This window comes from Ailuropoda melanoleuca, chromosome 12 (assembly GCF_002007445.2).
Source record: "Ailuropoda melanoleuca isolate Jingjing chromosome 12, ASM200744v2, whole genome shotgun sequence".
Taxonomy (NCBI): Eukaryota; Metazoa; Chordata; class Mammalia; order Carnivora; family Ursidae; genus Ailuropoda; species Ailuropoda melanoleuca.
The window spans coordinates 64,722,467-64,735,306 of NC_048229.1; the positions used below are offsets into that span (position 1 = coordinate 64,722,467).

General features: G+C 47.4%; 1 protein-coding gene across 10 annotated transcripts in view; it reads left to right on the top strand.

The window, feature by feature from the left end:
* LOC100478996 (hyaluronan synthase 3) overlaps positions 1 to 12,840 on the top strand; it is a 213,033-nt gene that overhangs the window by 185,905 nt on the left and 14,288 nt on the right. The window contains exon 18 of one of the 10 annotated variants that reach the window (XM_002923220.4): positions 2,527 to 3,024. The exons of 7 other annotated variants lie outside the window; for them this stretch is intronic. In XM_002923220.4, the coding sequence (XP_002923266.1) occupies positions 2,527 to 2,703 (177 nt within the window). In that variant the 3' untranslated portion in view covers positions 2,704 to 3,024. Of the gene's footprint in view, positions 1 to 2,526; positions 3,025 to 3,995; positions 8,174 to 12,840 lie in introns of those variants that run through there. 2 more of the 10 variants (XM_034638557.1, XM_034638560.1) reach the window with 2 other exon arrangements.

Genomic DNA, 12,840 nt, shown 5'->3' on the forward strand with positions numbered 1-12,840 from the left:
TCCCACACACTGTGGGTCCCTCAGAATTCTGTGCTCATGGGGCACAGCAGATGCCGTGTACGGGATGCACTGGCAGAGAATGGCAGACACACATGTCGGGCATGTCTCACCTGCTCACACTGAGGCTCCTTTGTCCCACTGTACTTGCCTTACCAAATACAAATCCAAAGGTACAATTATTAAGAATTTTAAGATGACCGTAGCAGATCATTGAACCAAGCACGTGGCCCTCTTGACTGGGGGCCTAATGTGACTGCTCAGGTCACACACCCATGAAGCGAGCCTGAGCCTGGTTGTCTGGCATTGTTTCAATAGATGTTCTTAGAATTTTCAGTTTTTTTCGAGTGAGAAACTGGCCAGGAGTAGCATGCGTACGTGCCTTCTTTCATTCATAAATGTTTTAGGTTATCTGCCATGTGCCAGTCACTATATGAGGCACTGGGACTACACCAGAATGAACAAGGTAAGATATGGCCTCAGTGTCAATAGTACATGTGATCTAGTGAGGAAAACATACTTTTAATTACACAATAAATATTTAAATTACAACTGTGATACAAGTTACAAACAGAACTACAGGCAGGGTAGAAAGACTTACCTAGATGGGAGTTAGAGAAGGCATCCCTGAGAAAGGGGTATTTTAGGCTGAGGGTGAGTAAGAGTTACAGGGTGAAGAGGCAAAATAGGCTTCCAGGCTGAGGAAATAGCATATGCAAAGGCCTTGCGCTGGGAAGGTGCTTTGCTCGAAGAAAGAAAGAAGCCACCCCACCGGTACCTGGAACACGGGGGAGAAGAGGAAGACCGGCAAGTGGCCCGGGGGGCTTATTTTATGTGTCCCTTCTCCCATACCTTCCTCTTTGCACCCTCATTACCCATGCTGTTCAAGAATAGCAAAAGATGGAAAAGGCTCTTTCTCTATTCTTCATCAAGTCCAAGATGTGCGGAAAGCTCGGAGAACTTTGGGCCCAGATCCTGGGCAGTTGACCCTTGAACATTGCAAGTGTTAGGGATACCCACACCCTACTCCCACCCTGGTGTGCAGTCAAAACTGCATGCATAACTTTTGACTCCCCAGAAACTTAACTCCTGATAGCCTACTGTTGACCAGAAGCCTTACTGATAACATAAAGAGTCTATTAATATATATTCTATATGCTATATACATTATATACCGTCTTCCTGAGCCACCCAGACACCCCCTGTCTTACCTTTTCAATAAAAATAAACAAATAAGAGCACAGGTTCTGTATGCTTAAAATCTGGCTCCCAGGGCACCTGGGTGGCTCAGTTGGTTAAGCATCTGCCTTCGGCTCAGGTCAGGATCCCAGGGTTTTGGGATTGAGCCCCACATCAGGCTCCCTGCTCATCAGGAAGCCTGCTTCTCCCTCTCCCTCTGCCTGCCATTTCCCTTGCTTGTGCTGTCTCTCTCTCTCTCTCTCAAATAATTAAAATCTTTAAAACAAAAATAAAAAATAAAATCTGGCTCCCCCATTTTTTTTAGCTGAGTAATCTTGGGATGTTATGTAACCCTCCAATTTTCTATGTTCTCATCTGTAAAATGGGGTTAATAACTTTCCTTTACATGACTGGCATAAGAAGTAGATAATATATGAAAAATACTTCGTACAGTACCTGATCCAAAAATAGTAGCTTTTGAGGCAAAGAGCCCTAGACCAGAAGTAATCTCACAAGGAGCCGCAGACAAGTCACGTGACTCCCTATGACCTAGTGTCTTCAGTCTCTAGTTTGACCCGCTGATCCCTAAGGCCTCTTACTCTTGAGTTTCCCTGTTCTTTTGAAACCTGTTTCCTGCTAAAAGTTGTAACTCCAAAGCCAGGAGGATTTCGGAGGAAATTAGGAGCTTCTGGGAGTAGGTGCTTTGGCACCCTCCCAGTTCCATACCAGAGCCTAAGATGAGAGCATTGAACATGAAAGATGGGTGTGGCTCTATCTACATAGCCCTCCCTTGTTTCCTGTTGCAACGTTGCAATTGAAAAAAAATTATAGTGACTTGAAGAAGGGCATAGAGATGGAACTGGGGTGGAAAATTTTTAGAGCAGTGGCAAGGCAAGGTATGCTTGCTGGAGAGAGCCTTCTGGGTCTCATAAGATAGATGTCCACAGATGGGTATCCACAGAGGGCTTTGTGGGAGCTAGAGAGGAAGATGCTGGTAATGATGGTCTTGGAGTAACCCTATCTGGACACCATGACCTGTCTGTGGTCCTGAGGTCTGTGCCACGCTTTGGGACTGAACAGAGGAGCCTGGGATCTACACTTAGGCCTGGGGATAAAAGGGAGTAGCAGCCCCCAAAGCCAGTAGAGTGAGGTGTCAGGGGTCATGAGAAACCCCAAAAGAAGCCTATCTCAGTACAGCTACCCCTCCTTCCATCTGAGAAGGCCATGCGTAATCTTCTTTAGGGAGCCTGTGAGTTTCCTCCCAGAACTTCTCAGGCAGGAGAAGGTAGATAGGTCATTCTGAGAAATTCTGGCACAGTAGCCAGTCATGACACTGTCTTTCTCATACAGGTGCTGAAGGATGTCCTCAAGGATCTCTACCACCTGCTGAAACACGTGGTGTGCTTGGAGTCTGACAATGTGGCCAAGCTCCATGCCCAGCTGGCCCTTGAAGAGCTGGATGAGATAATGAGAAATTTCCTCTTCCCACCACAGAAGCTAGAGAAAAAGATTGTGGTCCTGCCATAGACCTGGCTCAAAGGACATCAAGGAGGTAGAGGACCAAGCAGCCAGAGCAGTGCCCAAACCTTCCAGCAGGTGGCCCCACTGCCTGTTTGGTGCTGGCAAGATGGCTGACCCTGGATGGCTTTATGTCTCTGGTCATTTGTGTCTTCAGGCTGACCTTCCCAAAGCATCTATTTAGCCATTCTGCATCCGGCCTTGAAGCATCCTTAGAAGATAAAAGTTTACAAATCTCATTTATCTGCACATTTTTCACTGTTCTGTAGCTTTTAAAGAAGGAAGTCTACTTGATGGAAGTGTATTTTTAACACGACTGGTAGAATTTGACTCATTGACCATTCTTTTCTTGTGACTTGAGCTGAAGAGGTTGATCGCCTCCTGAGTGGCACGTGTGTCACATATCTTGATATTCTTCCAGGCTGAGATTGTTCTTCCTCGCGGTAATGAGGATCAGCCAGAGCTAGTCATCCTTGGCTGCTCAAGAGGCACATCGGAGCACAGAGATGCATTTGGAGGCAGGGAGGGGAAGGAAAGTGATCAAAACATGCAAAATGGAATAATATTATGTGGGCTAGAAAGAACAGGTCTGAATCTGGTCCTCTGCTATTGAGATGGAAAGCTATGGCATTGAGGAGGATATGAGCTCCAGAAAAGAGAGTCAAGCTGGTTGAATCTTCCAGAGATGAAGGATATGCCCTTTGTTTGTCCTCCTAGCTATTTTCTTAGCCCCCTCTGCTACTATTTTCATTAAATTGCCCTGATTATAGGATAAAAGAGCCACAAATATCTCAGATGAGAGAGTTTATATCTTGCATTCGGTTCTCTGCTCCTTTAGGGAGGAATGCTGAGACAATGGGTTGATGAAATGTGTACTGGAAAGTGTGTAGCATATTGATGACATGATGCCAAGTTTACTGAAATCATGTCAGATGTAGCACTGTGGACTCCTCTTTATTTATATATTTTGGCCACTGAATTTGCAGCTAAAAGAAAAGACAAAGGGGTGCCTGGGTGGCTCAGTAGGTTAAGCACCTGCCTTTGGCTCAGGTCAGGATCTCAGTGTCCTGGGATCAAGTCCCACATCGGGCTCCATGCTCAGTGAGGAGTCTGATTCTCCCTCTGCCCCTCCCCCTGCTTGTATTCTCTCTCTCTCTCTCAAATAACTAAAATCTTTTTTTTTTTAAGATTTAATTTATTAGAGAGAGAGAACAAGCAGGGGGAGCAGCAGGCAGGGGGAGAGGGAGAAGCAGGCTCCCCGCTGAGCAGGGAACCTGATGTGGGCCTCAATCCCAGGACCCTGGGATCCTGACCTGAGCCAAAGGCAGACGCTTAACCGACTGAGCCACCCAGGCGCCCCTCAAATAAATAAAATCTTTGAAAAAAGATAGAAAGAGAGAGAGAGAAGACAAAAAGGGGAAATAGGCTGACTGCTTCCGACCAGCCCTCCCTGATGTCAGTACCTCAACAAGGCTAAGTCAGTGCTTCTTGACCAGGCCTCAGCTTTGTGGGGCTGGTACAGAATTTCATCTCCACTCCCTGGGGTAACCAGGCCTAGGCAACCAAAACACAATTTCCCAAAACTCACAGATGACTGAAGGAGCTGTGTGTGAGCTCGCCCATTTGCCAGTTAACCACAAGGTATTTCTCTCTGGCCAGATTCCAGATGTGGGTCTTAGCTTAGAACCTTTGTGGTGGGCATTCCTTTAAAGTGGCCTTCTTACAGACATGGGTCACAAGTTATCTTAGTAAGCAAAGAATTAGAACAACGGTAATTAGATGTTTTTGAGAAATATTGTCATTCAGCTGGGGGAGCTGGATTTGTTTCCATTCTTCAAATCAGGATGTCTAGAAAATCAGGATTAGGGCTTTCAAACCAGAGATGAATCTCCTTTGAACCAGCTCTATATGTCCTGAAAATTCTTGTTTCTCAGCCTGCCTTTAACTGCACTCCATACAGTGTACTTTGGACCATCAGATTGGATATGTTGGATGATTGGATTAACTTAAAACTTCTTTTGCATTAAATGCATTCCGGTTCTGAACATAGATCCTAATTGATCACCTTGATTAGACTGAGAAACTCTGGTCTCAAAATCTATTCTCCTGGGGAGTGCCTCCAGAAGCATTCTAGTCCCTGTGTCTCCACTTATAAATTGGCACTTAATTTGAATTATTTGGCAGGTGGCTAAAAGCATCTGTTCTTTATTGATTTTGATGGATTCCATTTCAGAGAGTGACTTTTTTGACCTTGTTACCAAATTCAAGGGAAAGACACCATAATGTAACCCTCCTACACATTACCAAAATATTAAAGTTTCCAAATTTATATTTACAAATTTATTTTATATATATATGTATATTTATATATCCATCCTTGGGAAAGAGCATGAGAATTAAGAACTTCAGGATAGGGGCACCTGGCTTGCTCAGTCAGAGGAGCATATGACTCTTGATCTCGGGGTCATGAGTTCAAGCCCCACGTTGTCTATAGAGATTACTAAAAATAAGTACACTTAAAAAAAAAAAAGAACTTAAGGATAATAAAAATACAAAACTAAAAAAAGGAAAGAAAGAAAGAGGCACGGAACTCCCTGGCAGGTGACAGGAGCAGTCATGATGCCTCCGTCCACAGGGCCTGTGAGGTATGTCTGGTCAATGGAAGATGTAATAGCAATGTCCTCAGGCTTGCTCCCACCTCTGCCCTTCCTCCAAGGCCACCTTCTCTGTGCTGCTCTTCTAGTTGGCTCCCTTATTATCTGTCCTACTGAACTTCCCTTGGCCTCTCACCTTTGGTCCCTCCCATTGCCCAGCTGTCTGCCACCCACATTCCCCTGGATCATCCACGTGGTCTTTTACTTGGCCCCATCCCACCTTCCCTCCCTCTTTTCCCTTCAGTTTCTGGCTCCTGTTTGCAGGCCTGCTGCCCACAGCTTCTTGGCCTACAGAAGATGGCTATGAAGCGAGAGACAAGGTTGCAGCCAAGCCCCATGTCTACTGCGTGAGCATCGGTGACTCCTGGAATCTTCTGAAGAGTCTCCCTCTCTGCTGTGTGGTTCCTCTTCCTCGGCATGTGCCCTTCTACAAGCCCTCTGTTACTTAATCAGAAATCGCCTGACCTTCACTTTTGCTCCTTACCATCTCTCTGTACTTGCTAATACTCCTCTCCTTTCTTCATCTCTCTGTATTCCTTTACCTTTCCTGTGGCTCTGCTCACCCATCTACATAGAAAGGCCAAGGTGACAGGGACTGGCAGTCAGCAAAGCACATCACAGCAACAGTGACAGCCATTTACTGAACACCTACTATGTGCCAGGTGCTGTGCTGGGCACTGAGAACAGGGCAGTGAACAAAGCAGACCAAACCCATACCCTCAGGGGAAGCTTACATTGTACTGGGAGGAGACAGGCAATAAAGAAGGTAATACAGGAGACAGAATGTCAAGTGAGGTTAAATGCTTTGGAGGAAACTTAGGAAGGTGGATGCAGAGCGTATAGGGATGGGAGCTGTACGTTTAGATTAGTTGTTTAGAGAAGTCCTCACTGAGAAGTTGATATTTGCGTAAAGATCAGAAGGAGGTGAGGGAGTGACCAGGAAGATATTTGGGGGAAGAGCCTTCCAGACAGAGCGAATGGCAAGTGCACAGGCCCGGAGCTAAGACTGTGTCTGGCAGGTCTGAGGACAGGCCGGGAGGCCAGGGTGGCTCCAGGGGAGTGAGCGAGAAGGAAGGGGAACCGATGGGGCAGGGTGTGGTGTGCTGGATCCTTTGCACCACTCTGAGCAAGGGGGACAGCCACACACCTATTTCCACCTGAAGCCCCCTCCACTTATAAAGTGCTTTGAGGCCAAATGGATGAATACTGTAAAATGGGAAATGCCCATAGCCCAAAGGAGTTTTGTACCCAGCCACCTTTTTCCTTCAATCACCATGAAGTGGTAAGCCCCATCTCTTCACCATCCCCTTCTCTGGAAAGCAAATGTGTTGATCTGCCCTCCTGTCCCCCCACCCCCACTCTGTCTGTGAGAGCCTTGCCTGCCACCTGCCCCGTGACACTCCGCAGCACTTTGCCGAGGTGGAGGGATGGCTAAGGCATCTGAAAGTGGTTCAGTTGGGAGGAAGAGCTGAGGGATGATGCATCTGACCTGTGCAAAACCAGATTGGCTTCTGTAGTCGTTTTGCACAGAAATCCAGAATCTCAGCCGGAATGTCAGTGGTGAGGATGAGGGTGAGGGTGGGAGAGGGGAGCAGAGTTCCAGGTGGGGGGCGAGCGGTAGCCGCTGTTGCCTGGCGAGCCTGGGCAGCAGCAGCCAGGACCCAGGAGAGCCTGGCTGTGTCCTCCAGCAAGTTCTGCACCGCAGACACTCTGCAGTCACATGGAGCCTGCTCACTGCAGTGCGAGGCACCTCTGACTCGCAGGCATCGCTCGGCTTGGAAGGGAGATGCTGCCGGGGGCTGGGAAGCTGTCTCCCAGGGCACCGGCAGTGGCACCTTTCCCTGCTGGCGGGGCTCAGGGCTGCCTGCTGGCAAGTGAAGAGGGAATGCAGACCCTCACCATCGGCCCTGGAAGGGGCCACGCCTACTTATTTGGAGGGTCATCTGCTGTTGTCCTTCTCTACGGTTCTTCGTCCTGCCTCTGGAGCTCTGCGCCACCAGGAGGGCTCAGGGACTGTCCTCCCTCCCCGTGACCCTCTGCAGTCCCCGTGGGGCACAGAATAGGAAGATCGGTTGCTCTGTGTTCCCTTTCGTTGGGGAAAAGTCATTTTGCATCCAAAACCTTGTTTGATTCTCACAATAACCTCGTGGAACAGGGAGGCAAGCTATGGTTATTCCCTTCTGGTGGAATTTGGCCCCACGTCTCCTGGGTATCAGCCAGACTCTCAAACCTCTGTTAACTACTATAGAGCCTCTCTCCATCCCCCCCCCGCCCCCCAAATGAGTATAGAGCACAGTTTGGGAAGAAAACTCAGGGTTCGTATATCCAGGTGAGCCTCAGCACATGTGTCTCATGAAGATAGAGTTTGATTTCTGCTGACACGTGCTGAGGGATGCCTACCAGGACCCCTGTGCTTGCCTTGGGCCGCCGCTGAGGATGCCCAGGAGCGACAGAGCCCTCAAGTACGGATACCTGCCTGCTTCTGTGTGTGTGAGGGTGTTTTCTGATTACATATGTTACATAAACTCTAACAAATGTAATACATACGTAACCAAAAAAAAGAAAAATTCCCCCAATTTCACCTCCACACCTACCCCAGGATTACCACCAGCAGTGTCGTGGATGTCTCTTCAGATCGTTCTTGCTTTTCATACTTTTCCCAAATGAATACAGGCCTGCATTACTGCTTTCAAAAACCAAAATAGGATTGAACCATAAATAGTGTCCCACATTTTTTTTTCTTAGTTATATATCTTGGAGACGCTCTCCTATCAGTACTTCCAGCTGCCTCTCCCATGCGATGGCGCAGGTCTTCTGTAGTAGAGGTGAGCTGCAGCTGGTTTAAGCATTTGTTTCTTGATGGTCCATTGAACTGTTCCTAATTTCCAGTGATTCTTCAGGGTTTCTCAGCATAACTCTTCGCATACCGAAGCGTTTCTACAGGATAGGTCCTAAGAGGTCTAAATGTTGGATCACCCTGCTTGAACATTTTGAGTTTTTTCAGATTTTATTTTTAAGTAATCTCGATGCCTAACGTGGGGCTCAAACTCACAATCCCGAGATCGAGTGTTGCGTGCTCTACTGACTGAGCCAGCCAGGCGCCCGGCTTGGAACATTTTTAAATGTTAGTACAAAATGTCCCCCAAAAAGTGTGTGCTGATCTATAGTCCCCTATCCTCAATTGACATTGCTTTAATACCCATGAAGTATAGGTTCAGTCTCCACAGCAAAGTGTTGAGACCACGTTCTAAATAATTCAACGTCTGGGCAGTCTGCAGGGGCTGGAGTGTTCTGTATACCAAAACCACCAACGGGGGCACAACAGCACACTTTGCAAGTACACTCACCAGCTTATTAGGACTCTCCTGGTAGAGAAATCCTGAGACCCTGCAGGCCTAAAAAGGATTCTTACCAGGGGCGCCTGGCTGGCCCGGTCGGTAAAGCACGCACCTCTTGATGTAGGGGTTGTGAGCTGAAGCCCCAGGTTGGGCGTACACCGTACTGAAAAACAAAAACCAAAAATGCTTTTTACCAGACTCTCAGGTCTGAGACTGCCCTGGGTGTTAGGGGATGCCCTCTCAAGGGGCTTGGAGTGTCGCCAGGATAAGGACCACGGTTTTCAAACCAGGTTCAGGACATGGGGTCTGATGGCCCCTCCAAGTATCAAGTTCATCTTGTAACACACGGAGCTCTACATCACTGAACAGAATCATCACTTCTTATTCTCTTCTGTGCGTTTGAGATCTGTTAATCTACTAATCCTCCCACCTGGCCTGTGAGGTAGGTATTATTATTATCCCTGTTTTACAGATGGGAAAAATGAGGCACCCAAGAGGCTAATTACTCACCCTCGATTACATACCCGGTGATAAGTAGTTAAACCAGTATTTGGACCCAGGCAGTCTGGCTCCCAAAGCTGGGCTTTTAACCATTGTGCTTTGCTGCTACCCAGCAGATACTTTATATTCCAAATGGTGAAAAAAAAAAAAAGTGTTCTTAATATAAGTGAGGATCTGGAAAGTGGTTCCCTGCTTGTTTAAATGGACGACGTAGGTCAAGTGAAAGGTCAGCCCTGACTGATTCCCTTTGAGTAGTGTCCTCCTACACCAAACCCAGCCTCAGACACCGGACCTTGTTCTGTGTGTTGTGTTTGACCTTGTTGTTGGCACAGCAGCTAGAGATGAGATCCGTGGAACTCCCCAGCCCTCCTGCTCCTGGATTGTAAGAGCTTTCATAAATTGTTTGAAAGCTTGTCCTTCTTTCTGGGGGTGCCTAAGGTAGCAGACACCCAAGACTGCCTTCCTGGGAGCAGGGGAGGCAGAGAACCGCGTTGTGAGTGTGTACAACACGGAACGTGTAGAAAGTCTTCCCATACGATCCAATCAGAGCCCAGATAGGTTCCCTTTGAAGGTTTGCTGTTGTTTTGGTTTGGTTTTTTTACCCTTTCATCTTCTGGAAGCCAGGTGTCAATTCTCAGATTTCATGTTCAGAATGATCACAGTGGATCGTTTTAAACTGTGATCTGTTGCGTCTATATTTCTTGCTTCTGTACATTGGTAGCTCTATCCCATACACCCTCCATTGAGAGAAAAATAAATGAGTCTGGAATGAACAGCCCTCTGTTGCAGAAGGGAGAAATAAGGTCCAGAGATGTAAGTTTTGGCAAACGGGAGGAGACAGGGCACGAGGGCAGAGAACCTTGTTCGTCTGTTCACTAGGTCTTGGGCTTAGCCAGTGAGCCAGCACCTCCCTCCGCCCCAGAGCAGCTGAGGGGAGAGCTGTGGGTGTCAGCAGAGGGCAGTTTGCAGGGAGCTGCGAGCTGCAGGAGAGCCCTCTCTGCCGGGGAGCCGGGAAAAGCGGCAGGGGCCTTTAAGTGGCTTATTAAATGATGTAAGATTTAATCTTCGCTGTCTGCCTTAGAGCTGAAGCCTGCTCAGAACGGTGCCGGGGTGGGGCTTTTCTGATGTACAGCCCCAGCCATCACACGCCAAGGTAGCCTGGCGCTAGGGAGAACAAAGCCACCTGCTCCTCACTTCCACAGTCTCTAGAACTCGAACAATCACCTCCCCCCTCCCCCACCCCAACATACAACACACCTTTATTAGACCACACACCACTTTCAAAACTTCAGATCCTACAGTGACCGTATTAATCCTAGGGAAGGGCCAGCCTGAAATTAGGCTCTCTTTACTGAAAGAATGGTGGTGCTGATGCTTCAGAGAGCTGTGGGGGAGGCGTGAACCCCCCTACCCATCCCCCCTGCAAACTCCCCCAAACAAACTGTGAGCATCAGGGTTGGAGGCTCCAGCATCAGCCACATGGGTATTTCTCCGTGGCCAAGGCCAGGACCAAGGGAGAGAGATTGTCATGGGGACTCCATTCCCCAAAAGAGTGCAGCTGAGACCCATTACCCTAACCCATCCTTTGGGTAGGAAAAGCCCCCAAAGTGCACAAGTTCTTTTGTTTAGAAACTGAAAGTTAATCCAAGTCAGGTTTTGGCAGCTCTGTCCTTCCATTGACAAGGGCTGGCTGGTTCCCCCCCACCCCCCAGTTCTCCTAGAAAAGAGGCAGCACCTTTGCCAACAAAAAGACGATGTCAATCCAATTCCAGGTATATTGCAGAGATGTGGGGACTGATCCTGCCCATCTGGTCCTGTCCTCCTCTGTGTTTCTCCCTGGCTCTCCCTCCTCATTTCCAGTTCCAATCAGCACCCTTTCTGCTTTTCCTTTTTTCCTTCTGGCTTGATAGCTCATTAGTTCACTGTTCAGTTTTTAAGGTCAGTTAATTCAGACAGGTGTGGCAGAGGAAAATGGTGCTAGAGGAAAATGGACAGATACTTCCACACTCTGGAGCTCACCTCCAGGATTGGCTGGCTCTCTGCTGTCCTCCGGGTGCCAGAAATGCACTTGCAAATCTCAGCTGAGGAGAATCCTCAGGATGTGTTTTCAACCTTGGATACATAATGGAGTCACCTAAGGAATTAAAAAAAGAAAAATCAAGCCTGGGGCTCACCCCCAGTGATTCTAAATTGATCTGGGATAGGGTCCAGGCATTAGTGTTTTTTAAAAAGCTCCAAGGTTTTAAAAGTCTACTTACTGTGCAGCAGCCAGATGCCAAAACCACTGCATTAGTTTACCTAGTGAGAAGTGTGTGTGTGTGTGTGTGTGTGTGTGTGTGTGTGTGTGTGTGAAGGGGGTGTCCTAGCAAACAAAAATCTGATGTTGGGCATACTTCGTGGGGGGAAGGAGTTGATGGGAACTGCCCCCAACCCTTGGCTCTTCTCTCATTGCTTTTATGGAGGATCCATCTTTGGACCTCCTCTGTGACAGTGACTAATGATGTCTTTCATCAAGAAAGAGGACATAAGCAGAAATGCCAGCACATATAAACACTGTTGTTGATGTTATTGTAACAAGAGCCAGATGAATTTGGAACAAGGTTACCTTAAGTGATCTGTTCACCTCCTGCTTAAACAGTGACTGGGAAGGTAGACTGGGATTGTGTTCTTCTAAAGTCCCGAAAGAGGGTGTGTGCTTGTGTAATGAGCAAGTGTGCATGTGTCCATTTTGGGTACAGTGAATTTTGTGCGCATGTGGGTGTAGACACGCACGTGGGTACTAGCACGGGGGGGGGCAGTTTACAACACCCAGAGCAGAACCTCTCCCTGGGGCTTCCTCCAGCCTCAGTGCAAAACTATTGGCATCATCATTCTTGGATATACTTCTTTTTTTTTTTTTTTTCAGGAAAAGCATCCTTTCAGGAGCCCATCTTCACATGCACATCCCTCCCTTACCCAGGATCACCACGATCCTGGGCGAGGGGGTGAATGGGGGCTGACACTAGCTGGGATGTGTCTCACAAACCGCGTGCCGTGGCTCCCAGCTGTGTTGCCAGGAGGAAGACTTTTTATAATTCACTCAAATCTGCTGGATGGGCTAGCACAGCTATGCATACTCCCTCCTTCTCTGCTCAGTTATCTCAAAGGATCACTGGGAAGGATTTAAATAAAGCAAATTACTCAAGTTTTGACTACCGCTAATCCTATCTATATCTTGGCCCTCCTGACTTGACTGCTTTTTTTTCCCCCTTTTTTTAAAGTAATTCCTACACCCGGTGTGGGGCTCAAACTCACAACCCCAAGATCAAGAGTCAGGTACGCTACTGAATGAGCCAGCCAGGTGCCCCTTTATTGTTTTCTTTGTAGACTGAGGTTTCCAAGCCCTTTTCACCTGAACCCATGTATGATATAGACTATACCCCACCTAACCCCAGCTTAGAAGGAAATTCTATAAATTCAGGATTTATATCATTTTAAAATACCTTTTTATTACAAAATTATTATACTTATTAATAGGAAAATTTGGAGACTACAGAGAAAAAGGCAAAGAGAGAAAAATCTATTGTTCCACTACCCAGACAAAACCTGATCCTGATATCTGGGTGAACTTCTCTCTTGCCTTTTAATTTATAGGATTTAAAAGAAAACAGGAA